The 27,459-nt window shown below is 38.5% G+C and overlaps 1 protein-coding gene, 1 long non-coding RNA gene and 1 other non-coding gene across 20 annotated transcripts in view; 2 read left to right on the top strand and 1 right to left on the bottom strand.

Moving 5' to 3' along the window:
- Window positions 1-19,752, bottom strand: part of LOC105482748 (uncharacterized) — a 48,481-nt gene extending 28,729 nt beyond the window's left edge. For 2 of the 9 annotated variants that reach the window (XR_011619386.1, XR_011619382.1), the window contains exons 1-4: window positions 19,569-19,729; window positions 18,466-18,549; window positions 1,857-2,044; window positions 1,526-1,664 (exon numbers count right to left, since the gene is read on the bottom strand). This is a non-coding gene — a long non-coding RNA (uncharacterized lncRNA). Of the gene's footprint in view, window positions 1-1,517; window positions 1,665-1,856; window positions 2,045-11,666; window positions 11,720-12,250; window positions 16,184-18,035; window positions 18,149-18,465; window positions 18,550-19,568 lie in introns of all 9 variants that reach the window. The other 7 variants (XR_987840.3, XR_011619380.1, XR_011619372.1 and 4 more) reach the window with 6 other exon arrangements.
- Window positions 1,910-2,046, top strand: LOC112426897 (small nucleolar RNA SNORA2/SNORA34 family). Its single transcript, XR_003018289.1, has one exon. It is a non-coding gene; the product is annotated as a small nucleolar RNA SNORA2/SNORA34 family (small nucleolar RNA).
- Window positions 18,919-27,459, top strand: part of LOC105482747 (sterile alpha motif domain containing 13) — a 97,397-nt gene continuing 88,856 nt past the window's right edge. For 2 of the 10 annotated variants that reach the window (XM_071090491.1, XM_011743034.3), the window contains exons 1-2: window positions 19,872-20,570; window positions 23,581-23,665. In XM_071090491.1, coding sequence (XP_070946592.1) covers window positions 20,537-20,570; window positions 23,581-23,665 — 119 coding nt within the window. In that variant the 5' untranslated portion in view covers window positions 19,872-20,536. The other 8 variants (XM_071090493.1, XM_011743036.3, XM_071090494.1 and 5 more) reach the window with 8 other exon arrangements.

Raw genomic sequence — 27,459 nt, 5'->3', positions numbered from 1 at the left:
GAGAGGAAACATTTTGCTTTGCTCCTGATCTTATGGGAAAGCTTCAAGTTTCTCATCATTAAGTATGATGTTAACTAGGGTGTCTGGGTTTTTTTTTTTTTTTTCAGATATTCTTTATCAAGTCGAGGAAATTTCCCTCTATTCCTAGTTTACTTAGAGTTGGGTGTTTCCCTTCTTCTAGGTCAGTTAGGCATTGGTAAAACCCCTGAAGGTTAGGCTCTGGCTAAGTAGTTCCTCCTAAGGGCAGACCACGTTCAGAAGAACAGAGTGTTCTGGGGTATTTTTAAATAGTTATTTTCCCCTTCCCCTGGCAGAAGCATGATGAGATTTTTCTCCAATATTCACTGTGGCAGTGTGGTAGAGCTTCTAAAGGTAAAACACAAAAATGTGGGGATCTCCTAATGGCTGGGTCCCCCTGGAGTTTTTGACTTGTCCACACTCAGCCTCCAGCAATTCATCAATTACAGTTAAGGTTTTCCTACATGGGCACCGGTTGCTGCAGAGGTTACTACTCATGGTTTCCTGCTCACAGAGTTGTGATTCTCTGTATTCCCCTGTTGGTCTCTTTAATTTGGGGGACAGGAGTTTGCCCTGTAATCTAATCTCTCTTAGAGATCTAAAAAGAGTTGTTGCAGAGTCTTACCCTCTCACCCAGACTGGAGTGCAGTAGCACTATCGTGGCTCACTGTAACTTCCAACTCCTGGCCTCAAGTGATCCTTCCACTTCAGCCTCCCAAGATGCTGCGACTACAGGTGTGTGCCACCATACCAGGCTAATTTTTGTATTTTTTGCAGAGATGGGGTTTCACCATGTTTCCCAGGCGTGTCTTGAACTCCTGGGCTCAAGTGATTGGAACCACCTCAACCTCCCAAAGTGCTGGGACTACAGATGAGAGTCACCACACCTGGCTTATTCAGCTTTTTACTTGTTGTTTGGGCTGAGTGACAACTTCCAAGTTTCTTACATGCCAGACTGGAACTGGAAGTTGGTGTGTTACTTTTTTAAAGTGTAAATTCTGGGCCTTACCCCAGACCTACTGATTTAGTCTCAAGGGGTAGAGCCCAGGATCTTTATCTTAAGAAATCCTCAACAGTGGGCACCCATGTATTATGGCTTCTGAAGCATAATTTTATAAGAATGAAACATAACTCTGGAAACTCCTTTGAGAAGAGTAACCTTGGCCTCAGAAACAAGGTAGAAGGGTTCCTAAGCTGTTCATTATTGAGAGAGACACCCAATCAGGGATTTATAGTTTGGTTAGCTCTTCATCTACTCTCAAAGGTGCACACAATAAAATGAAGGCCTAGCACCAATATCCCAAGACCAGGCACAAGCAAGAGGAGATGGACACCAAGGTGCTGTCCTAGGTTCAAGGATGTGGTTGTTTTCCTCACCCAGGAGGAGGACCTGCATCAGAGCAGTGGCAAGCTTTGCTTTCTAGACTTCCAGTTTCCACACCTGGCATAACTCTGGCTGGACCACAAGAAAGAGCTGAAGAGAGAGAGCCCAAGAATACCTGCTTACATGACAGCTGCAGTTTAGAGGAGTGAGGTAATTAGCTCGGGATCATCCAACCAGTAGGTAGGTAGATGTGAGATGATGCAAAAGAAGATACCCGCAGGAGTGACCCTCTGTTCCTACTGCATGAAATAAGTATGCTTTGCTGTAGAAAAGAAGGAAACCAAACAAATCATTAGTACTGATCTGGAAATGGAAAGAAAGGGCATCCCCATGACACCACTGGGTCCCTGAACTGATACCTTCCAAGGCCAACCCCACATCTCTTCCTCCTACTCTTGTGAATCAATAAATTATCTTTTTTGCTTAAAGTAGTATATGAGTTGGGTTGCTATACCTTGAAGGCAGAATGTTCTAGTAAAAGTATTCCATAGGTATTAAAAAGAATGGTTGGTCCTGATTCAAGGCCAGCAGTTTGCTGAAGCTGTTGGTTTCAAGCAGGAGACTAAATAATTGTCTTTCTATGGTCTGTTGGCCATCTTATAACTTTGGAAATGTAATGGCGAATTCATTAGAAAGAAACATCTGGAAAAAAAAGAACAATGGACAAATATACTGACATATAGAAAATAATCACAATAATTATTAAATGAAAAAGGTCAAATTACACAATCGTGTTTTTGGTAGTATTCTATTTGTGTATATAATGTGTTTTGTGTGATTTTTATGTTACCTTATTTTATTTCATCTTATTCCATTTTTAGTAAATGACTAGAGAACAACTGGAAGAATACTTAACACACTGTTAGCAGGAGATGGGATTAGGAAATCCCCCAATTCTGAACCATTTACTGATGATGAGCATGTATTACTTTCATAATAAAACACTAAATTGAAAAAAAGAAAAGAGAAGAAAGTTAGTCACTGAATGTACCGATATTTGCCTGCCCCCAACTTCCTGGTTTCCTTGTTAGGGAGAAAATAAAGTTATAGGTAGCAAACAGAATAGGTTCCATGGTTAAGCCAACTAACACTATATTGACTGAGGCAGTAAGTCAGTGAGACATGGACAGACTTAAGTATGTACAACTGAGAGAGTTTGCATCACAGGGAATTAAATGCCCAGAGTCTAACCAATCAATAAAAATACAAAAAGGATTTAAAAAAAAGAGCAGTCATTCATGCTGAACCCTCACTGTCTAGGGGTGGGGGGTCTGGAGGGAGTGCAGAATCCTACTCAAGGTACTGAATGGAGACTTGGGATCAACTGGCTAGAATTTAGAGGGAGGCTTAGCAGGTGCTCAGAACATGCAGCATCACCATTTCTAGTTATGTGGGCTGCAGAAAAGCCCCATTAAACAGTCACTTAAAAGGGAGATATTAAAGGAGAGGAGTGCCTGGAGAGGGAGCAAAGAGGGTGTCAGCAAGTCAACACAAGTCAAGAAGCCTAATCCAGGCCAGGTGCAGTGGCTCACGCCTGTAATCCCAGCACTTTGGGAAGCCAAGGCGGGTGGATCACCTGAGGTCTGGAGTTTGAGACCAGCCTGGCCAACATGGTGAAACCCCATCCCTACTAAAAATACAAAAAATTAGCTGGGTGTGGTGGCAGGTGCTTGTAATCTCAGCTACTTGGGAGGCTGAGGCAGGAGAATCGTTTGAATCCAGGGGGCAGAGGTTGCAGTGAGCCGAAATCATGCCATTGCACTCCAGCTTGGGCAACAAGAGTGAAACTCCATCTCAAAAAAAAAAAAAAAAGAAAGAAGGCAGAAGCCCACCCCAAATGGCAATGCAATGGATTCCAAGGGGATGGTTTTGATGAATTCCGTTCTGTTACATTATTTAAAGATTCCGAGTGAAGGATGCCCCAGGACTTTGTAAATCATGAGAGAGGCAACAAGAAAGTGTGTATCTTTCCACTGATTCACAAGACACCAACTTTCAGGAATTAATAAAAGAAGTTTAAATATCTTGGTAATAACTCACAAATTTCACACACAAAAAAAGGCATGTAGCAAACAATCAGAGATCAGTTGATTTTCTTAGACCTAATGTACCAGAGAGAATATGAGGAGAAAGGGACTGAGTCAGAGGCAGAATCAGGTACTATTTTCAGAAAACGGCAGCCTTGGACACAAACCAAAGGGCAGGCAATGTGTATGCAATCAGCACTGAGACCAAGTCCCACATCACACTCTCTGGTAACAGCTGCACACAGATAGCAAATCGTTATCTTGCCATCTAAGGATCTCAGATAAATATTGCATGGCAACATAGCTCTTCCGCAAAGAAAACTTGTACCAACAGGCACCTTGCCTCTGAGTTCAGACTGTCTTTCCATCTTCTCTGTTGATCTGCAGACTGTAGTGCCAAAGTCGTCCCCAACCCAGGCAGCCCGCTTGCCATACTAATCACATCTGGACATGCTCAGCTGTTTGGAAACTCTCCTATCCTAGCAGCTAGAGGTAGAGGCAAAACTTGAGCACGAGTCTTCTTAACCTGACTTCAAATTTGGCCCTTTTTTTTTTGTCTTCTAACCTAGGATTTATTTCAACCCAGACCATGCACCCATCCACATCCATCTAACCAGGAAAGTCTCAGGCACTCAGCGTGGTGGTGGAGAGACAGTCAATAAGACATTATAGAACCAGATGCGAGTGTAATGCTGCCATTATAATTATAGGGCCATGGACTTACTGCCTCACTCTCTTAAGCCTCAGTTTCCTCAACTTTAAATTGTAGCTGAAGATAGGTACTTTCGACAGTTGTATTGTGGATTAGAAATAATGTAAGTAAATTCCCTGGAATATTCAATAAGTAACACATTACTATTATGAAAGACTACTAGAAGAGGAGACCTAACTGAAGGTTTTGGTGTAGCGCAATTAGTGCCATGATGTAAGAAAACAAGGAATGTTACAGAAGAAGGGAAGGTTTCTAAATCAATATTGAGGGAAGGTGTAAAATGAAGTTCCAGAATTTGAAGGATGAGTAGGAGTTGGCTAAATGGAGAAGGGAGGAAGAGCATTTCTGGCCAAGAGAAAGCAATGTGTACTAAGGCATGGAGGCATGAAGTGCCATTATATGTGGTTTTGGAAGATCCATACAGATGGAAATAAAGAATGGGTTTAAAGGTTTGGATGGATGTGACACTAGAGGGATGGTGAGAGGCCAGAACATGAAGAGCCTTGTGTGGTAAGCAAATGCCTGTGGCACAGAAGCTTCCTATGTATGCCCCACACCAATCTGTATAGCCTGCCTCCTCGGGCAAGCCACCCTGCTAAATTATGGGTTTGTCCTTCCTTTGCTTTAATTTACATAGTTGCCTAAGAGTTTTTGTTTGTTTGCTTGTTTTAACATGGATAAAAAATAAGTTGTATAGAATAATTTATCTGCAACCATTCATATGAGCATGTGTTTACTCTCTATTAATCTGTAATTTAGTGAATTGTATTCATTTGATTTTCTAAAGTTAGACCATCCTGTGTTCTGAGAGTAAACTCAATTTGTTTATAATACAATAATATAATTATATAATATATAATATTATATATTATATAACATATAATATATAATATAATATAAAATATAATATATAATATAATATAAAATATAATATATAATATATAATATAACTCAATAATAATACATTATTTAAACAAATTGAGTTTGTTTAAATAATACATTATTCAAATAATAATAATAAATAATACATTATTATAAATAATGTATAAATAATGTATAAATGATAAAATAATACATTTTATTATAAATAATAAAATAATGATGATAAAATAATAATAATTAATAATAAAATAAATAATAGTAATAATACATTAATACATTATTTAAATGTATTTAATCATAATATGTTATATTCTGTGCATTGCTGGATTACATTTTTATACTTTTTTGCAGAGTTTTGCTTCTACATCCATGAGTGAAGTTTTTTTTTTCATATTTTATCTCTTGTATCATCCTTATATAGTTTGCTATATAAAATATATATTTTTTCCATGGAACGAGGCCACCAAATTTTTTGGGGGGTGTGTTTTCCTTGTTTCAAGTTTTTGAAAGTGTGCCTTACACTGGAATTATGTTAGTTAGGTGTTTATTAATATTCACCTATAAAGTCATCTGGGTCAGGTCTTTGTGTAAGATTTTAAAGTTGGTGAACTAATTTCTTTAAGGGCTTTACAATGACTGAATTTCTATTTCTTCCTCAGCTTGTTTTGGTAAGTTCCTTTTTTTTCTAATAATTTGACCATTTTGTCTAAATCTTCAAATGTGACACCAACTTTTTTGTACTAGTTTACTATTTTTTTATATCTCTGAATTTTTTTAATTCCTAACGTTTTTGTTGTCATCTTTCTCTTCTTCTTCCTCATCCTCCTTCCTCTTTCTTCTTTCTTTTAGTTCAAACAGGCCAGATCAATTTATCAATTTTAACTCACTTCTTTGAAAACCTTAATTTTGGCATTGCTGATCTTTTTTATTTTATTTGTGTTTTCTATTACATTAATTTCCAGGCTTATTCTTATTATTTTGTTTCTTCTGCTCTCTTTAAATTAATTCTATTTTTAAATAATTTCTCATGATTGCTTAGCTCAGCAATATTCAGCCTTTCTCAGTTTCTAATTTAAGCATTTATGACTTCAAATTCCCTCTAAGCCTCTTTTAACCGTTTGTTTTAGTGAAGTTGGTAAAGTGGATTTTATTATTGCTTGATCCTAAACATTTTCTGTTTTGCATTATGATTTTCTCCTTGATTGATGAGTTATTTAAAAGTGTTTCTGGATTTTCTAAATTTTTAAAACATTACCTTTTAGCTAAGGATATCTTTATTAATTGAATTGTGGTCAAAAATATGTGTTTAAGATCAGTTCCTTAAAATTGGTTGAGACTTGATTTATGGGCTAATTCATGATAAATTATTGTAGTGTTTCTTGCATATCCAAAACTAATTTGTATACCTTATTTGGAACGTAGAAATCTATATGTTCAGTAGATCAGCTTTCTGTATTGCTTAAATTAATCATATCGTTAATGCTTTTGGTCCATTTTATCTGTCAATTATTGAGATATCTATATTTAACGACTCACAATAGTGGAGAATTCGACAGTGTCTCTTTGTAAGTATGACAAATTCCCCTTTCTCTTATTGAAGCTATGTTATCAAGTTTTAAACTTTAGAATTTTCTCCACCCGGGGAGTTAAACCTCTTATCATTATTAAATGATCTCTTTTGTCTATCATAAGGTTTTTTTGCCCTCAAATCTATTTTACATTTTATATAGAGAGATATTCCAACTCTTTTTGCTTAATATTTGCTTAAAATACATTTTTCTATTCTTTTACTTTCAACTATTCTTTCTTAATGTCTTAGGTATGTCTCTTATAAAAAGCACAAACATAGATTTTGTTTCTTTTATCCAATAGATTTTGGTTTTTTAAATCCAATCTCACAACTTCCCTTTCAACTGGGTTTATTTCATTGATATATTTAAATTTACTCCTGTCATCAATTTTTTAACTTTCTATTTTTTCTGGCTTTTCTGTTTCTTTTTTCTCTTTCTTGCCTCTTTTCAATTGATTAAATTACCTTTTCTTTTCTTTTTTTTTTTTTTTTTTTTTTTTGAGATGGAGTTTCCCTCTTGTCACCTAGGCTAGGGTTCAATGGCATGATCTCAACTCACTGCAACCTCCACCTCCCAGGTTCAAGTGATTCTACTGTTTCAGCCTCCTGAGTAACTGGGACTAGAGGCGCGCCCGCCACCATACCCGGCTAACTGTTTTATATTTTTAGTAGAGATGCAGTTTCACAATGTTGGCCAGGCTGGTCTTGAACTCTTGACCTCAGGTGATCCGCCCGCCTTGGCCTCCCAAAGTGCTGGGACTACAGGTGTGAGCCAATCTGCCTGGCGGATTAAATTTCTTAAGTCCCAACTTTCCCCCTCTAGTTTTGAAGGTATAGGCTTTACTTCTCTTCTGTCGAGTAGTTCCTTTGAAATCAGAACATGAATACTTAAACCTAACAAACTCTACATTTACTATCTTTATAACCTTCCCAAATATGCAAAGAGCTAAGAATGTTTTAATGCCTATCAGCACTTCCACTTTACCAGCTATTATTTTTGAACCCCACAAGTTACACTTCGTTATTTATTTGTATAGTTTTCACCAGCAGTATGTGTTCAGATTTACCCAACAGTTTGTCTTTTACTTTACTGTGTTTTTTGTATCTCAGATTTCTTTTTCAGATCACTTTCCTTCTTTTTGAAGACATGCTAAGGAGTTCCATTATTAAGAGTTTTTTGATGTTAAACTTTTTAAGTGTTTATCTAAACAGCCTCTATTTCATCCCCATGTTGAAAAACAGTCGTGGCAGAGAAAGTCAGTGAATATCCATGTGACTCTCTATATTTCCCATTCTCCCTTGCAGTTAGTTTGGGACCTTGTGACTTATTCTGGTCAATGAACTATGACTAGAAGTGATACGTTTCACTACTAGACAAAGGCAGCTGGGACCTGTGCTCCTGCGCATCCCCTTTCCCTTCTGCAGTGATCTCACATGTCCCTATAGCACTGGATGCTGCAGCTACAGAGGGCGGTACTCTCTCAGCCTGTCCCTACTAATGGTGTAAGCAGAGCTCCACACAACCCATACTGGATGTGTAACGTGAGAGGTTTCAGAGTTAATTTTTAACTAACATGAGAGGCCACAGAGGTTTCAGAGTTAATTTTTTACCAAAGCATAATGTAACATATTCTGACCAATAATTTTAATGGGTAAATAATTCTATTTGAGAGTTACCCTCTCAGTACGTTAAAAATATTTTCCCACAATCTTCTGTTTTATGGTTTTTGTTGCTGAGAAGTCAGCTATCTAATTGCCATTCCTTTATTGGTAATTTTATTCTCTCTTCAGCTAATTTTAATGTCATCTCTTTGTCTTTGGCATTCTGAAGTTTTCTAACAATGTGTTTAGGGGTGTGTGAGTGTATGGGGGTGTGTGTGTGTCTCAATTTATCTGTCTTACTAGGGATCTTTCGGGGTTTTGGAATCTGAGGTTATCTTTCATCAGTTCTAAAAATGTCTCATTCATTGTCTCTTCAGTTATTGCCTCATCCTCTCCTCTGTTATCGCCTCTTAAAAACTCTGGTTACAGACGTTGAAGCGTGTCACTCTGTCCTCCAAGTCCCTCAGCCTCTCAGTCATATTTGCCAGCCCATCTCTTCGTGCTGCATTCTTCTGGTCTATAATTCCCACTCGCTAATTCTCTCTTTGGCTGTGGTCTTGTCTACTGTTAATTCTTCCACTGACTTTTTAATTCCAATCTGTTTATGTTTTTATTTATATAAGTTCTATTTTGTTATTTTTCAGATGTGATAGACATTTTTATGGCCTTTCTCTTCTTCCTTGCATTTATATTTCCATTATATATTTTAGTTTTAAATTTATCCTTGCATTTAAAAGATTTATATATTTTATTACTCATGTTAAGTTCTTTAGAGTAGAAGTCTGCTCTCTATATTTTTACTTGTATTTTTATTATTTCAGATTGTTTATACTTGGGATACAAGGAAAATATCCCTGGGTCCTTCCCTGTCCCTATATGTCTGATACTGGTTCCCATTAGAATATTCACTATTGTAAGTAAACCAACATCACCTTATATTTGCTGTTTAATATATATTTCTCTTGTCAGTGAGCTTGTCTTCAATTGGTCATCCTTCTACAAAAAACTTCATTATTTTAATTCAGAATGTTTATGATTCTTTCTAATGCTTAGAGACCTATCCCTCTTTCCATATTTCTAGGCTGCTACTGTGTTTTGGAGAATGTCCAAAAGTTTGACCTTTGGATAAAGGGATGAGGCTGTGCAAACTTTTGCTTCTTAATGCCATCTGCCTGGGAATAAAAACTTCTAGACAGGAAAAATAAAGGAAGGAAGAAATGAAGACAATTTTTGGAAAAATCTGTAAATGCATCCTTCCCACTAAGAGGACATGAGGGCAGATATCCTGTATTCTAGTAATGACTTTTCAATGACTAGGGGTGGTTTCCACGAAAATTTGGTTTCCTTATCCATACACTGCTATAAATCTTGGCATATCAACTACCTAAAATTATCATGCATTTCTAACTGATTTATAGCTAATAATATATGTCACTCCAATTCTTATAGTAAGTATAGGTATCACCCGTTTTGTAAACTTTCTAGATTAAATCATCTCAGTAATGTTCATTTACTACATATGATAAAACAGATCCCACACTGTGGAAGAAGAAAAGGAAGAATAAGAAGAGGAAGAATAAGAAGAAGAGGAAGAAGGAGAAGAAGGAGGGGGAGGAGGGGGAGGAGAAGAAAGAGGGGAAGGAGGGGAGGGAGAAGAAGGAGAAGAAGAGAAGAAGCAGCAGAAGCAGCAGCAGAAGAAGAACCAATAACCCTGGACTTGTTTTAAAATATGCACTTGGCCCTTCTCCACATCTAGTGTGATGACTAACAGCCCAAGTGTGAACCTCAGGTGTCCCAATGTTCTCAAGGATGTCAACCTCACCAATATTTGCAGGTTTAAAATTTAAAGCATATGGATCTATCCTCAATATCAGCACATAAAACCTACTTCAGTCACTTATCAAACTTTCTACTGTCCAACACATACCAAATCTTGATTGAGAGAGGTAACATTTATAAAACATTGTTGACTGAAATGCAGTTTATCTGTATTAGTTTCAAAAGGCTGCTGTAATAAAGTACCACAAACTGGGTGGCTTAAAACAACAGAAATTTATTCTCTTCCTTAAAAGTAAAATTACATAACATAAATCATAATATTTTGATGACAATAAACTGGAACAAGAATCATATTTGCTCTCCAAACTAAGAGATGGGAAGAGAAAAGAGAGAATTTAAGTAGACTGATTTCATCATTTCATCCTCATTGCATTTCTAAAGTTAACTGAAAAATAAAAATGTAAGCATATTATTTAAAACAGACTTTACAACTCCCCAGTTGCCAGAGTGTGGTAGGTAGCCTTCTTAAATAGCTCCCAATTGGCCCCACTTCCTGGCATTCATGCCCTTGTGTTAGTCTAGACCTAATGACTTGCCCTTACCAAAAAGAATGTGGCAAAAGTGATAGGATTTCCCTTCTGAAGTTGGGCTATAGAAGGCCAGGACTTCTGTCTTGCTTACACTCTTACTCTGACTCTTCCCGCATACCACTTGCTTTGATAAAGTCAGCTGCCATGTTGTGAGCTACCCTGTGGAGAAGCCCATGTGGCAAAAACTGAGACCTTCAGTTGAACAGCCCAGAAGGAACCAAATCCTGCCTCCAACCATATAGGTGAGCCTGAAAGTAGATCCTGCCCAAATCTAGCCTTCAGGAGAGAAGAGCCCTGTCCATTACCTTGACTGCAACCGTGTGAGAGACCCTAAAGCAGAGAATTCAACTAAGCCACACCAGGACTCCTGACCCACAGAAAGTCTGAGATAATAACTGTGTGTTGTTATAAGCTGCTAAGTTTTGGGGTGGTTTGTTACACAGCAACAAATAACTAATGACAAATATTTTCCTTGACCAGACTCTAGCCCTTCTCCTCTAAGCCCTCTTCTTGGTAAGGTATCAATCTTGGCCTATAAAGACTTGTACAAAAACTAATGTACTTTCTAACAATTCAAGGCCACATCCCTAGGTTGACATTAGCTCCTCTTAAAGTGCCTCACTGAGAAAGCTCAAGAATCCCAAAAAATGTACTATCTGTTTGAGCCAACACCTGGCAGTATGCACCTGATCACCCTTTCTTAGACCATTTACTAAAAAGGGCTTGCAATTGTGACTCCTTCCTCTGTCTCTTTGAGATGTACATGTATCTCCTACAACTCAGGAGTGTCTTTCTCATGGACCCAAAAGCCATTTATTTGAAATATAATCATCAAGAAGAATAGGGCCTCTGTCTCCCAGTCTGTAGAAAGATAGAATCCTAATGTTTGTAACTATCACCTACCAGAAACAGCTGGCCCTACCATTTTGTGATGTGCAACCCTTTGTAAAGTTTCACTTCTCTGACTCTCCTGAGCCCTCACTCACTCCCTGTCCTACTCCTATTTTAGTTGGTCATCTCTATATAAATCAGAGTTCAGTTCATGCTGGATGCTTATCTCTATTCTCCAATTACTCTATTGTAGATTGTCTCTATTACTTACTGATTAAAGTCTGTCCTTGCCACTTTAGAGTCCAGCTTTGTTAATCTTTGACACTAAAATATAAAGGAAGATAAAAATAAAACCAAGACAAAACAAAAGCAAAGAAAGCACAGATCGTAAAGCAAAAGAGAAAAAAAGAACAATGTGAATTCAAAAAATAAACACATGATCGAGATAAGGTTAAACATATTTAATTCAAATAATTTCAAGTGGGATAGAAGAAGCTATTAAAAAGCATTACATGGAACAAAGAAAGTCACCTTATAATGGCAAATGACAGAGCTCACAATGAAGAAAATACTAGTATAAATGCCTATGTATCAAACAACACAGCATTAAAATACATAAATCAAAACTTCAAGAAATAAGAGAAAACAACAAGATAAATGTTAGGAGACTTTAACAAATCTCTTTTTATTCTTGAACAATCAAGAAAAATACATATTATATGGAAGATGTGAATAACAATTATCAAAAAGATTGATGCAATAATATCTATTATGTAATAGATGCTCAACAAATTTTTATTTATTATTTAACCTGAGAGCCTGCAAAGAAAAAATACTAATATTTTAGGTACTCACGTGATATGGTTTGGATGTGTTTCCCTGCCCAAATCTCATGTTGAATTGTAATCCTCAATGTTGGAGGTGGGGCCTGGTGAGAGGTAACTGAATCACAGGAGTGGATTTCTCATGAATGGTTTCACATAATCCCACTGTCCACACAACAGCGAATGAGTCCTGGTGAGATCTGGCTGTTTAAAAGTGTGGCACCCACTCTCTTCTGCTCTGGCCGTGTGAGGTGCCTGCTGCCCCTTCATCTTCCACTATGATTTTACTTACAGAGGAATCCCCAGATGCCAAGCAGATGCCAGCATCATGCTTTGCTTCCTACAAAGCCTGCAGAACCATGGGCCAATTCAACCTCTTTCCTTCATAAATTTCTTTACAGCAATGAAAGAATGGATTAATACCTCATGTAACATTTACGAAAAGAAGTCATAAGCACAGGATAAAAATTTAGACAATATATACCATTTAACAGGGATTATTTTAGGAATGAGTTTATTGGGAATTTTCACTTTCTACTTTAAGTTTCTGATTGTTTCAATTTTTTTTTATCATACAGTGTATTTTCGCAATAAATTAAAAAATCTTTAAACAACGTTATACCCCCTTTTCTCCTTAGAATTTCCCTCAATATTACTAAATCATTCCATTTGCTTGCTTTCTTTTCTTTTTTTATTTTTTTGAGATGGAGTCTCACTCTCTCACCCAGGCTGGAGTGTAATGGCGCAATCTCGGCTCACTGCAACCTCCACCTCCCTGGTTCAAGTGATTCTCCTGCCTCAGCCTCCTAAGTAGCTAGGATTACAGGTGTCCACCACCACACCCAGCTAATTTTTATATTTTAGTAGAGACAGGGTTTCAGTATGTTGGCCAGGCTGTTCTCGAACTCCTGGCCTCAAGTAATCTGCCCACCTCAGTCTCCCAAAGTGCTGAGATTACAGGCATGAGCCACCGCGCCTGGCCTCTTTCTTTTCTTATAGGAAGAAACTGTACCACTTTTCTTCCAAAGATCAAGAATCAATAGTTCCTTCTTCTCTAGGAAAATATTACCTCAGTTACACCCTCTGTTCTGAACTTTCACATTTCTGCATCTAGTGGCTTCTTCACTTCAGTGTACAAATATAGTTGTTTCCTATCCCCAATCCTAGAGCATCCTTTCACATTAAGGACCAAACTTTCTCCTGCCTTCTTTGCCAGAATTCCCCATTTGCCAAATTTCTCAAAATTTCTCCATTTCCAGAATTTTAAATCTACCTCAGTCTATGTTCTAGAATACACTTTATTGAATCATCATTGTTTCTGGGCCTTTGTGCTTAATTACCAGCTCGCCCCAATCCTCAACTGCATCAAAAGGGCTAAGTCCATCAAAAAGGTCAAGAGCAGAGGTAGAGAGGACTGCGCACTCTGAACAAGTCAGCCTACTCCTGGCAGGAGTAATGAATAAGCATTGGCCTGGGACTGAGTCCTCCTCTCCCCAGGCCTTCAACATTCCATCAACATGGATCAAGAAACCATAACAAAACAAAAAAAACCCTGCATGATCCAACATGCAACTGCTCAAGCATCCCTAAGCTAAAAGACACAATTAAAGTAGTCAGATACTTGTTCCACATGCAGAATCACCATGAAAGAGACAGTCACAAAATGAACCGTATTGGTGATACAATTTCCATAAATGATATTGCCATTCAATTTACTTCATTCCAGGAAAATTTGATATAACTTAAAACTGTGTGGAAAACAGTTTATGTTTATGTATAAAATAGATTCTAGGCTCAGATAATTATAAATAGATTTTTCATCTACATAAATGAGCTGAGCAGTGAGACAACTAAGTCACACAGGATGCAGGACAATTCTTTGCTCTGCGTGACTGTCCTGGTGAACGGAGGATGTCTAGAATCTTTGACCCCACCAACTATATTCCAGTAGTGCCCCGCTCCCTCATATGGTTTGGCTCTGTGTCTCCACCCAAATCTCATCTCAAATTATAATCTCCATGTGTCAAGGGAGGCCGGTGATTGGATCATGCAGGCAGTTTCCCCCACGCTGTTCTCATGACAGTGAGTGAGTTCTCACGAGATCTGATGGTTTTATAACTGGAAGTTCCTCCTTCACAGCACTTCTCTCTTTCCTGCAACATTGTGAAGATGGTGCCTGCTTCCCCTACCTCCATGACTGTAAGTTTCCTGAGGCCTCCCCAGCCATGTGGAACTGTGAGTCAATTAAATCTTTTTATAAATTACTCAGCCTTGGGTATTTCTTTACAGCAGTGTGAAAATGCACTAATACACTCCCCGATCACTGGGACAAGTAAAATCACTCTGGTAAATTTCCAAAAGAACCCCTGGAAGCAGTTTAATCCCAATAGTTTCTTGATCTATAAATCCAGAGGCCTCTTTTCTGTTGTCATTGGCTACCTCTCTAGAGCATTTGACTTGTTGAGAAGCTGCTCCTCATCTCTCCATCCTCCCTTGCATCCCATGTCACTACACCCCTGAAGCCTTCCTTTCCTCCTTAACCAATTCCTGCCTGCTATTATTATCTGACTTCTCACCTACCCCTGCTCACGCCTGCTGTCCTTTCTTTTTCCTCTCCACATGCTCTTCAACTTTCTCTCCTAAGTAATTGACTCTCAAAGTCTCATTTCTACATGAAAAATCCAAATCCACATTTCCAACTTCCACTTGGCCATTCACTCAGATAAACCCTTAAGTTATGCATGTCCAAAATCAAACTGCAGGCCCCTCGGGAACATTGTGGGCTCAGTTCCAGACCACCACAATAAAACAAATATCACAATAAAGTAAGTCACACACATTTTTTTTGTTTCCCAGTGCATATAAATGTTATGTTTACACTATATTGTAGTATATTCAGTATGCATTAGCATTAGATCTTCTAAAAAGTGCATATCTTAATTTAAAAATATTTTATTGCTTAAAAATGCTAACGATCTTAAAGTCTTTAGCAAGCTGCAATCTGTTTGCTGGTGGAGGGTCTTGCTTCATTGTTGATGGCTGGTGACTGATCAGGGTAGCCAGTTGCTGATGGTTGGCATGGCTGTGGCAATTTCTTAAGACAACAATAAAGTTTGCCACATCAATTGACTCTTCCCTTAATGAAAGATTTCCCTGTAGCATGTGATGCTATTGAACAGCATTTTAACCACAGTAAAACTTCTTTCAGAATTGAAGTCAATCCTCTAAAACTCTGATGCTGCTTTATCTGCTATGTTTATGAAATATTCTAAATTCTTTGTTGTCATTTGAACAATGTTCATAGCATGTTCACCAGGAATAGTTTCCATCTCAAGAAACCACTTTATTTGCTCAATCATAAGAAGCACCTCCTCATCCATTCAAGTTTGATCACGAGATTGCAGCAATTCAGTCATATCTTCCTGCACCACTTCCAATTCTATTTCTCTTGTTATTTCTATCACATCTGCAGTGACTTCATCCATTGAAGTCTGGAACCCCTCAAAGTTACCCATGAGGCTTGGAATCAGCTTCTTCCAAACTCATGTTAATGTTATATTTTGACCTCCTCTCATGAATCATGAATGTTATTAATGGCATATAAAATGATGAATCCTTTCCAGAAGGCTTTCAATTATGATGCCCAGCTCCATCAGAGGAATCACTATCTGTGGCAGCCATAGCCTTATAAAAAGGATTTCTTAAATAATAAGAATTGAGAGTCAGATTTGCTGCTTGATCCATAGGCTGCAGAAAGGATGTTTTACTAGCTGGCATGAAAACAACATTCATCTTCTTGTACATCTCCATCAAAGTTCTTGGCTGAACAGGTGCATTGTCAATGAGCATTAATATTTTGAAAGGAATCTTTTTTTCTGAGTAGTGGTTCTCAACAGTAGGCTTAAAATATTCAGAAGACCATGTTGTAAACAGATATGCTGTCACCCAAGCCTTTTTGTCTCATCTATAAAGCACAAGTAAAGTCAATTTAGCATAATTCTTGAGGGCCCTAGAATTTTTATAATGGTAAATGAAAATTGGCTTCAACTTAAGGTCGCTGGGTGCATTCGCCCCTAATAAGCCTGTCCTTTGAAGCTTTGAAGTCAGGCTTTGCTTTTTCTCTGGCTAGAAAAGTCTTAGATGGCATCTTCCAATAGAAGGCTATTAAGTCTACATTGATAAACTGCTCATTATTGTAGCCACCTCCATCTACCTTAGCTAGATCTTCTGGATAACGTGTTACAGCCTCTCCATCAGCACTCGCTTCTTCATCTTGTACTTCTATGTTATGCTTCTTTTCTTAAACCTCGTTTAAGAAACCAAACTCTGCTAGCTTCAAACTTTTCTACAGTTTCCTTATCTCTATCAACCTTGAGTTAGGGCCTTGCTCCAGATTAGGCTTTGGCTTAAAGGAATGTTATGGCTGGTTTGATCCTCTATGCAGACCACTAAAGCTTTCTCCATATCAGGAATAAGACTGTTTCACTTTCTTATCATTCAGGTATGCACTAGAATAGCACTTTTAATTTCCTTCAAGAATTTTTTGTTTGCATTCACAATTTGGCTAACTGTTTGGCACAAGATGCCTAACTTTGGCTTATCTGGATTTCTGACATGCCTTCCTTACTAAGTTTATCATTTCTAGCTTTTGATTTGAAGTGAGAGACGTATGACTCTTCCTTTCACTTGAACACATAGAGGCCATTATAAGGATATTAATTGGCCGAATTTCAATATTGTTGTGTCTCAGGGAATAGGGAGGACCAGCAGAGGAAGAGAGGTGGGGAACAGCTGGCAGGTGGAGCACTCAGAATACACACAACATTTATAGATTAATGGGCATGGTCTGTGGCACCCTAAAACAATTACAATTGTAACATCAAAGATCAATGATCACAGATCACCATACCAGGTACAATAAAAATGAAAAAGCTTAAAATATTATGAGAATGCCCAAAACGTGACAGAGACATGAAGTGAGCACATACTGCTGGAAAAATTGCACTAATAGACTTGTTCAACACAGGATTGGCAAAAACCTTCAATTTGTAAAATAAACAAACAAACAAAAAACACATTTTCTGTGAACTGCAATAAAACAAAGCACAATAAAATGAGGAAAGCCAGTGGTCATCTTCCTCCAAAACCCATTTTTCCATCAGTTGTATCTATTTATGAGAATGCCAACATCATCTACTTAATCTAGAAATAACAACCAATTTGATTCTTGTTCTTCCTTCCCCACATCCAGTTGATTGTACTCGCTGTTTTCCCCATCTCATGGCAACATGGATGCCTTTCTGTCAATGTAGTTCAAGCTATCATTGCCAGTAGCTTAGAGTATTGTCATAGCCACTCCAATTTATTTTTGGTACTTTCACTGGTACTTCCACTCCAATTTATTTTTTGATACTTACACAAAGGGAATTTCTGCAGATAATAATAGTAGACAACATTAATTGCCTATCATATGCCCAGCACTATACTATGTGCTTCCTGTCTCTTTTTAATAGGCACAGCCACATGATAAAGTCAGAACTTTTTTTTTTTTTTTTAATTTTACAGATGAGGCAAAATAGGTTTGGGGAGGTTAAAGAACTTACCTAAGGTCACAGAGATAGCTCAGAAGTGACAACACCAGGAATCCAAGGTTTATCTGGTTTCTAAAAACCTTGTTTGTTTTTTTGCTTTCTTTGCTACTAGCCTGTTTGCAATCTTTAATGTCTATCCCTATCCCATCTGCCTTTTCCTTCTCCTTCCCTTCTTCCAACCCATAAGTCCTTCTTTTGGTTTTACTTATTTCCTTAAAGATTTACTTGTTAGTCATTTCAAGGAAGTCTGTCACAGCAGGCTCCTCTTCTTCCACCGTGTCCACACCTGTCCTGAGCCCTCTTTCTCTCCACTCTCTCTTCCCAGCTGCTATGAGAGGCTGGAGAAAGAAATGAATAGACAGGATGACTCCAACCTCTGCAGATGCAGATACACAAAACTCCAAAACTCCCTGCATCAAGCCAAGATCGCGCTACTGCACTCCAGTCTGGGCGACAGAGCAAGACCCCGTCTCAAAAAACCAAACCAAAACAAACAAAACAAAACAAAAAAAACCTCCCTGCATCTTTAGCTTTTCTCTGACTAACTCTCAGGGTTGCTTTACGGTTCTTATATAATGAACCAATCAAGTACACAGTGCTTTGTAAAGAGAGCTATAAAGCACCCTGCACGTGTAAGGTGCAACTAACTACTCACCTTCCTTTTACATGCTCAGGGCTTCAACTGAGATATTCTGTGAGCAAGAATATTCTGTGTGCGTCCAAGCAGAGAATGGCACATCTGTGTTCAAGATAAAGGGAGAATAGAGCCCTAAATAATATGAAGTTGGCCGGGAAAATCTCTACTTAACATTACTGCCAGAGTCCAGCTTAAAACTTCATTGGGGTTGTGATAAGCGAGTAAGACAGGAAGAAAATGGTATTAACCTAAAAAATCCTCACTATAAAAATCTCTCTAGGAGGGTTCCCCTCCCCGTAGGTCCCTGGAAGTTTTAAGTTTTTGCAAACATCCTCCCTTGTCCTGCCCAGGTCTTGTCCCTTCTAGTCCTGGCCTTCCCCATTCCTGGGGGTCCCCGCCCCTCCGACCCCAGCCGACCCGCGGTGGACTACAACTCCCGGCGTGCCGCGCGCGTCCGGCCGGCTGCACCGGGGCTTTGCGCGTGGCGGCCGCCGAGCTCCGCGCGGGGCAAACCTCCCAGCGCGGCCATGCGGGGAGGTAAGTAATCCGCCTGTGCGGCCAGGGCGTGGGAAGGCGACCGCCCTCTCCTCTCTCCAGGATGGAAGGAAACGAAGAATGCCGCAATGAAAACCGCTCTGCCCTCCCTCATCTTGGCAGTGTTCGGTGCTCCTGCAGCTCGTTGCACCCACGGACGTGGGCTCTCACCGTGGAGTGGAATGGGGGCAGAACCGTGCCCTGTCCCACGGAGAGCCGGGTCTCGCCTGGGGCTGCTGGCAGTGCTCGGGGAGCGGGACGGGGTGGTGGCACGACTCGGCGGGGTGCCCTGCGAGCGCCACACCTACACCCTCCACTTTCCAAAGACCGGCTTCCCCGGGGAGCCCCCACACTAAACGCCAGCGAACCGTCTCTCCGTGAAAGTCTTAGCCAGAAACTTTCCCCGCTCTGTCCCCAGTGCCACAGAGAGTCGTGTGGCTCAGGGCCGGCGCTGCTGGTCCAAGAGGCAATTGGCGTCTTCTGCCCCTACCGTCCCCTCTCCGGGCCAATTCTCACTTGCCCCTGAGACGCCATTCCCGGCGCGGTGAGGTCTGCCCTGCCCTCGGGCGACTTCAGGCTGGACGCACCTGGGGTCGGATCCCGGGAGGCAGGGCCGGCGGCTCCTTTGGGACCGCGCTGGCTCCCTAGGCGAGTCCTTTCTGCCTGGGGGATGAATGCTGATCTAGAAAAGAAGCCAATCAAAGTCAACAGCTTCCCGCCCTTCCTAACCGCCTCCCCTCTCCCTATCTGAGCCCGTTCCCAAGTGGGTCGAAAGTTCTGTTCCAGAATACTGACACCAAAGTTAATTTCAGCATATAATTTGGAGATTTCAGGATCTCCAAAGTTATTTCAGCATATCCCATAATGTACTGGATCAGAAGGTCTTGTTTGGTTGCCTCTCTCCCTCACCCCCACACACCACATACACACCCACATATGTACCACACCCACACACAAAGTACACCACATAGTACACACATTACACATACATACTTTATGCTACACACTACACACACAACTTTTTATCAGCAGAGGATTGATGTCAAACATTTTGTTGGAGGGAGTGTGTGAGTACTAGTGTGTGTATATATATATTATATTCACAAGTGTCAGTTTACTACCAAAGTTAGAAACTAGCTGGTAAGTGAAACCTCCTGTTGTCATAATTTAGAGTGTCTTTGTGGCTCACTTTTTATACCACGGGATTAACTTCCTACAACACTTTCTGAAACTTTACTATTGTGTAACAGGCAAACTTTTGATCACAGCAGGCCAGATGGGAGGGGATGTCCCTTTGTACATGTAGGAAGAGATGCTTGGAAAAACATCACAGAATCCTTTCTCCTGCGGTTGTGTCTAAGGAAGAGCTGGGTGTAACTACAGTCTCTTTGCCTTTTCCCCCTCAAGAGTGGAGAGCTGAACATGCTTTTGTTCTGAGCAGCACTGTCAGGACAACCCCAGCTTCCCAGGACACAGAACTCCCGGTCCAACTCGCTTCCAATTTGGATTTACTGGGAGAATAGTTAAGGAATTTCAGATCAAGTCCAAAAGCATTATGGAATCTGTTAGTGAAAGAGCTCTTTATCTCGGTAAGAGTCCATCATTTTGAGATCAGCACTGGTGAAAGATCCAGATGCCTGACCTGTGCTCAAAAATAGTGCTCAAAAATATTTAATTGGTTCCTAGATTACTATTGTTTGCCTTTTCAAGGGAGCAATGGCAAATATTTGAAATCTTTCTCGGCAGTGATCTTTAAGGAAGTCGAAAATTTCTAATATAATTCCTGGAATAAGTAAAGGACCAATTTTTGACCTTGAAATTCGGGTTCTAAATTTAGATCAAAGTTGATCTTCTAATGTCCTAAAAGATTATTTTTAAAAAGGGAGGCAGGCAACTTTCTCCTCGGATTCTACCTGAATTCTACAGGATATTACAGCAACAGATAACTTTTCCAAGATCTTTCTGGGAAACCTGTGTTCTGTGTCCTGTTTTGAGTGGTTTTGTTGACCATCTTGACCTAAAAGTGTACAAATGTTGATTGATGTTTATTTCAATGAAGAGGCAACCATGTATGTTTTCTGTGTATGTGCAGAACATTTATGGGATGAGATTATTCCCCTGGAAAAGTGGTTTAAGCCAAGCACGGAAACTGTGAGAATGACCAGGGTAATGTAAACAAAAGATCTTGCCCAGCCTCTCTGCTCCACCTCCCAGTTTTCTGATTTGGTATTTAGGATGATGGCGGGAGAGACTATGAATTTTGGGGTGGGCATAATGTCTTTCTACTTACATGCAACTAATACAGTACCGGGTACTCATAGATGGTAAGTGTTGGTTGAATTTCTTGAATTATGCTTTTTGTGCAACTGGGATAAACAGTTAAAATTAAACCTCCCAGAACTAATTGTTTTCATTTTGTAGAATAAGGTTTTGTTTGTTTCAGTCTGAATTTTTGCTGGCTTCATTTGGCAGAATAAATGCCAAAATAAAAGAATGTGGGCGTTTTCAGGAGATCTGGTCATCTATTTTGCATCCTCTCTGAAATATGTTACTTCCTGCATAATGAAGTAAAAGGATTTGCTGCTGGGCAGTGCTTTCCTTATTCTCACAAAGAGATTACTTAAAAGCCAGCCCTGGGAACTTTGTCCACCAATCTCTATTAGGAAAAAAAGAGTAACATGGGACCGCAGCTTCCAAGTGTTCTCTGGTTATAGCCCATAAGCACTGGGTTCTCACTCTTATTTTTCCCTCTGGGGAGAAAACGAAATAGTTTGAAACATGACATTCACGCTCAGAACAACAGCTAAGACCTATCATGCAGCAACAATGAAGGGGAGGGAGAAAATAAGAAGCTATTGAGAGAGCTTGTTTTTCTTTGTACAAGACAGGTGCAGGGAGAATTCTGCAGGTTTTGGACTCCTGGCTCATTCTCTTGCACTAATTGTGCTGAAGGTAGTTAGCAAAAGTGAACAGGCACACTGTAGCTTTAAAAAGTCAGCCATGAACCAGAAGGCAGTTGGTGCAGCTTGTGTGTGATTCCTAACGTCATGTTGGCTGAGAGCCAGCCTGGTTTTATTTCACTGTGTCAAATTGTACCTCCTTATTGAATTCCTTTGCCAGCCTACTTTGTGAAAGAAAACATTGGGGTTTCTTTGGCTGTTCTTGATAAGCCTATAAAAAATGATATTTTTTAGTTGCTTATAGGTAGGTTTTCTTTTTACTCTTCCACAAAAAAAGAAAATAATAGTAATAATAATAAGACAATGTAGTGTGATGTTGCAGAGTATCATTGTGAGTGTTTTGTTTTGTTTTGTTTTCTGAGATGCTTAGAAAATGGTGAATGTGTAACAGTTTCCAACTGAAGTGAAATCATATTCTGTTAGCATGGAGCAGCAGCACTATCTTCCTGTCTACTCTATAACGGTGTGTGAATGTATGCTAATATCTATCTATATATTAAATGTTGGATTTCTCTATCAGTGATCTAAGTGGTTTAGCAACTGGAAGTTTGTGTGTATGTGTGTGTTTCAGGAGTGAAAATTATCCCACACTTACAGTGTTATTTGTTAATCATCTACTTCTCTAACAGTGATAAAATCTTGCGAATATACTAAATGATGCACTTGCCATGTCAGAGTAATCCCTAGAGAAGGAGTGCCGAAGTATAAAGTGATTTGAGTGGAAATGTATTTAATTTATGGCTTCAACTGAATAAGAGCAAACACGTTTCGGGACTGTTGCTTCCGTTTTTTTTTTTTTTTTTTTTTCTTAAAGCAGTTTTGTTCGTAGCTTTTTCATTTTGCTAATTGCATATTAATTGTGGAAGGCTTTTAATTTTTCACAGCCCTCATCCTACTAAACAAAAAGACAGAATGATGGATGCTACAATATCTCCTTAAATGTTCTGATGATTTTTCATAAATCTAATGAGCTACCTACTCTTTCTTACACACACACACACACACACACACACACACCAGCACCACCTTTCTGTGCTAAGGGCTATCTGGCATTTTTTGTGAGCTTCCTGCTTTACCACAGCATGGCCATCTCACAGACGGGTTTTTGAGGCTTTCGTTGAGAATGTGAGGTAGGGGAATACTTACTGACAAAAGCTTTAAGTGTCCTTCTGCATTGCAATGAAAAAATCTAGGAGCAAGGGGGAGTGGACCAAAAAAAAAAAAAATGCAATAAGAAAAAACAAATCACAGCCCATAATGGGAGGGGGGAAGGAAAAGGGGGATTGTTTTTCTCTACTTTGACTCATTTATGAGTTGCAGTGTCTTAAGTGAGAGCTAGGCACCCAGGAGAAGTGCCAGTTCACACAGCACTTGTTTTCAACAAGGATTCAATTTCATTTGCAAATGCTTATTGTCAAGGCAGGGAGTGCCAGTACAGATGAAAGCACCCCAATCCGTCTCCTCCAGTTCTTTAGGTTTAATCACATCTCTCCAATCGCCGAGGGAACTGGAGATTTAAACAAACATACGTGAACTGGTGTGAAGCTGTAAAAGGGACCATTATGTTTCCGATTCAGAATATATATTCTTCTCTCACTTTCTAAGAATTAAACACAAGCTTTTCTCCCTTATTGATTAGTTGCTGAAGTAAAGGAACCCTGCAGCCTTCCCATGCTATCTGTTGACATGGAAAACAAGGAAAATGGCTCTGTCGGTGTAAAAAAGTAAGTGAAGCTGGCTTCTGAGTTCTGCTTCTGCAAACAACAGAGGGACTTGGTTTCTATTTTAGTACTTCTTGCTTATCTACTACAATACACAGTTCGGAGGTCGCCTTGGTTTGTCTACATTGGCCAGCAACCTCCCTTCTCCCCCCTACCCCAGTTACCTTTTTCCGTATTCCATTTCTAAGACAGAGATGACTCAGACATCAAAATATATATGAAAGGTTTGTGTATCAGGCTTTGGAACAAGGATGGTTGAGGATTTCAGCCCTGCATTCTGTATATTGAAACAAAAACTCCAAGCAGAGACTCTTCCGTAGACAACACAGAATGAGGGCAGAAAATTGAGTTCGAATTTTTTTTTTTTTTTTTTTTTTGAGATGCAGTCACCTCTAACTCTGAAAACTAAGAGCTATAGTGCAAGAAGGGAAAAAGCTTCAGTAAGAATATAGAATATAGTTTAACAACTTCTCCGTCCTAATTTTATGAACTGTTTAATGAATGTGAAACATTTCAGTGCATACATGGTGTTTATGTTAATGTCTGTTCTCACATTTGAAACTTGTGTTTCTATGTGTTGTGTAAGAGTTATATACTTGATTCTTTTAAATGGGAACATTCAATTGCATATGTAACATAATATTTTGATATTTATGAGTATATGAAAAAATGTATATTCTCACTTAGGAGTTATAGCAAAGCAATAAGTACTTTGATTACAAGGAGAAAGTAAGTTCCAAGAGCGAGTTATCTGTTTCATTTCTTTCCATATCATTTAGTTTAAAATTGACATCAACTTGAGCTTTGGAGGAAACTAATTAAATATAATCCATAGAAGCTGTGATATCTAAATGAGGAAACTGTGTGCTATATGTTTATGAATAGAAGGTATATTTTGCTCCACAGCAAAGTTACATTAAAACTAACGTAATAAAATCTGTTTTTTAAAGTTCTCGGGTAATTTATATATCAGTGCCATACTGCCTTGCTTATTACCATCCCTAAAGTTTGGGGTAGGTAGGTGGAGGAGAAATGAAAGAAACAGATGCTGTTTTATGTATGAGTTAGATCAGTGTTATCCAACAGTACTTTCAACAATGATGGAAATGTTCTGTATTTGTGCTGAAATGGTAGCCACTAGCCACATGTGGCTACTACATGAAATGTGACCAGTATAAGAAACTGAACTTTTATTTTTTACTTAATTGTAATTAGTTTTAAAATTAACAGCTTTACTGAAGTATAATCCTTGCATAATAAATTGCATGTATATAAAGTAAGTTTTGATATTTTTATCCCCTCTTGAAACTACTGCCACAATTAAGATAATGAATATTTCCATCACTTCCAAAATTTCCTTATGACCTTTTGTAATCTCTCCCTCCTGTCCTTTTCTGCCCCCATATCCCCTGGCAACCACTGTTACGCTGTCATTATAAATTAGTTTGCTTCTTCTAGAATTTTATATAAATGAATGTGTATACACCCCCCCGCCCACACGCACACATATAGTTTCTGTCACTCAGCATAATTAATTTGGGATTTATCCATGTTATCATGTATATCAATACATCATTACTTTTTAATTACTCAGTAATATTTCATTGTTTGGATCTATAACAATTTGTTTACTACCATCCAAATGATGATAGATGTTTGGTTTGTTTCTATTTCTTAGGTATTATAAATAAAGCTGCTTTGATCATTTGTGTACAGGTCTCTGTGTGGACATATGCTTTCATTTCTCTTTCATAATTACTTAGGAATGGAACTGGCTGGGCTCTGTGGTGGGTGTCTGTTTAACTTTTGAAGAAACTGCCAAACTGTTTTCTAAACTGGTTGTCCCATTTTCATTCTCACCAGCAGTGGGTGTCGTGTTCCAGTTGTTCCACATCCTCGTGAGCTTAGTGTGATCAATCACTTTCATATTAGACATTATATCAGGTGTTTTATGTTTTAATTTTTATTTCCCTAATGACTAATGATGTTGGGCATCTTTTCCTGTGCTTATTTGCCATTCATATAGCTTCCTAGATGAAGTATTGTTCAAATCTTTTGCCCATATTTGTATTGGGCTAGTTTTTTCATATTTATTGTATGGAGAGTTTTTATATATTATGAATGTGTCCTTTATCATATATACTATTTGAAAATATTTTCTTTAAGCATGTGACCTGTCATTTCATTCTCTCCATAGTATCTTTCAAAGTATCAAAGTTTTTAAATTTTAATGAAGTCTAGTTTATCGATTTTTTTCTTTTGTGGATAGTGCTTTTGGTGTCATATTTAAGAATTCTTGGCCTAATGCAAGGTTACAGTTATTTTCTCCTAGGTTTTCTTTTAGAAGTTTCACAATTTTAGGTTTCAGGGTTTAGGACTATGGTTTTTGAGTTAATTTTTGTTTGTGGTGTGAGATAAGGGTTTGAAGTGTTGAAGTGCTTTGTGTGGTGGTGGTAGTGGTGCTATGGATATCCAATCTTCCCACCTCTGTTCAAACACTTCTGCAACTTTGTTGAAAAATTATTGATCATATATGTGCAGGCTTATTTCTGGACTCTGCATTCTATTCCATTGATCTTTTTGCGTATATTTATGCCAATACAACACTGTTTTGATAAATGTAACTTGAAATCAGGTAGTGTTAGCCATCCAACTTTGTTCTTTTTCAAGGGTGTTTTGCCTCTGTACATTTCAATATGAATTTTAGAATTAGCTTGTCAGTTTCCACCAATTTTTTTTTAATCTGTTGACATTTTGATTGGCATTGCATTGAATTATATATCAATTTGGAGAGAGTTGGTATTTTAACAATATTGTGTCTTCCAACAAATGAACACAGTATTTTTCTCCATTGGCTTAGGTCTTCTTTAATTTCTCTCAGCAATATTGTGTAGATTTCACTGTGAAGATCTTGCACCTTTTTGCCAGATGCATCCCTAACATTTCATGTTTTTGATGCTATTTTAAGTGGTATTGCTTTTCTAATTTGAATTTTCAATTATCTTAACGTATAAAAATACAATTGATTTTTTATATTGATCTTATATGCCACAACCTTACTAAACTCACTTATTACTACTAGTAGCTTTTTAGTAGATTACACCACATTTTGTAACATAGACAATTATGTCTTGTGAATAAAGACAGTTTTACTTCCTCCTTCCCAATCTGAACGCCTTGTATTTCTTTCTCCTACTTTATTACACTGAGTAGAACCTGCAGTGAAAAGCTGAAAAAAGTGGTGATCTGGGTATGGTGGCTCACACCTGTAATCCCAGTACTTTGGGAGGCCAAAGTGGGCAGATCACACATTCTGAGATGGAAGAGTAAGTGAATCTTATATTTAATTTTATATTCAGGGTCTTCAATAGTAATAACCAATAAATCAGTAAGAAAAGCACAAACAGAAAAATACCAAAGAAAAATGGCCAAAACATGAGCAAACATTTCACAGAAGAGGAAATATATATGGCCAATTAACATATGAAGAGATGTTTAGTATCATTAGTGACCAAAAAATGCAAATTAAGATCATAATGACATACCCATTCACTTGGCGAAAATTTTAAAACGAGGCAATTCTAAACATTAGTGAAGATATGGATAGGATATAATGCTAGTAGGAATATTAACTGATAGGGCAGCTTTGCAGAACAGTTTGGTACTTTTTCTAGTGTTAAACAGTGGAATATTTTATACATTAATAATTCAATTTCTGGATATATGTATCAGTCAGTGCTGTCCAACAGAAATAAAATCTGAGCCCCCATATGTAATTTTCAATTTTCTAGTGGCCA

This window comes from Macaca nemestrina, chromosome 1 (assembly GCF_043159975.1).
Source record: "Macaca nemestrina isolate mMacNem1 chromosome 1, mMacNem.hap1, whole genome shotgun sequence".
Lineage (NCBI taxonomy): Eukaryota > Metazoa > Chordata > Mammalia > Primates > Cercopithecidae > Macaca > Macaca nemestrina.
Note: the sequence above shows the minus strand (reverse complement) of the source record. Positions and strands in the feature narration are given on the sequence as shown.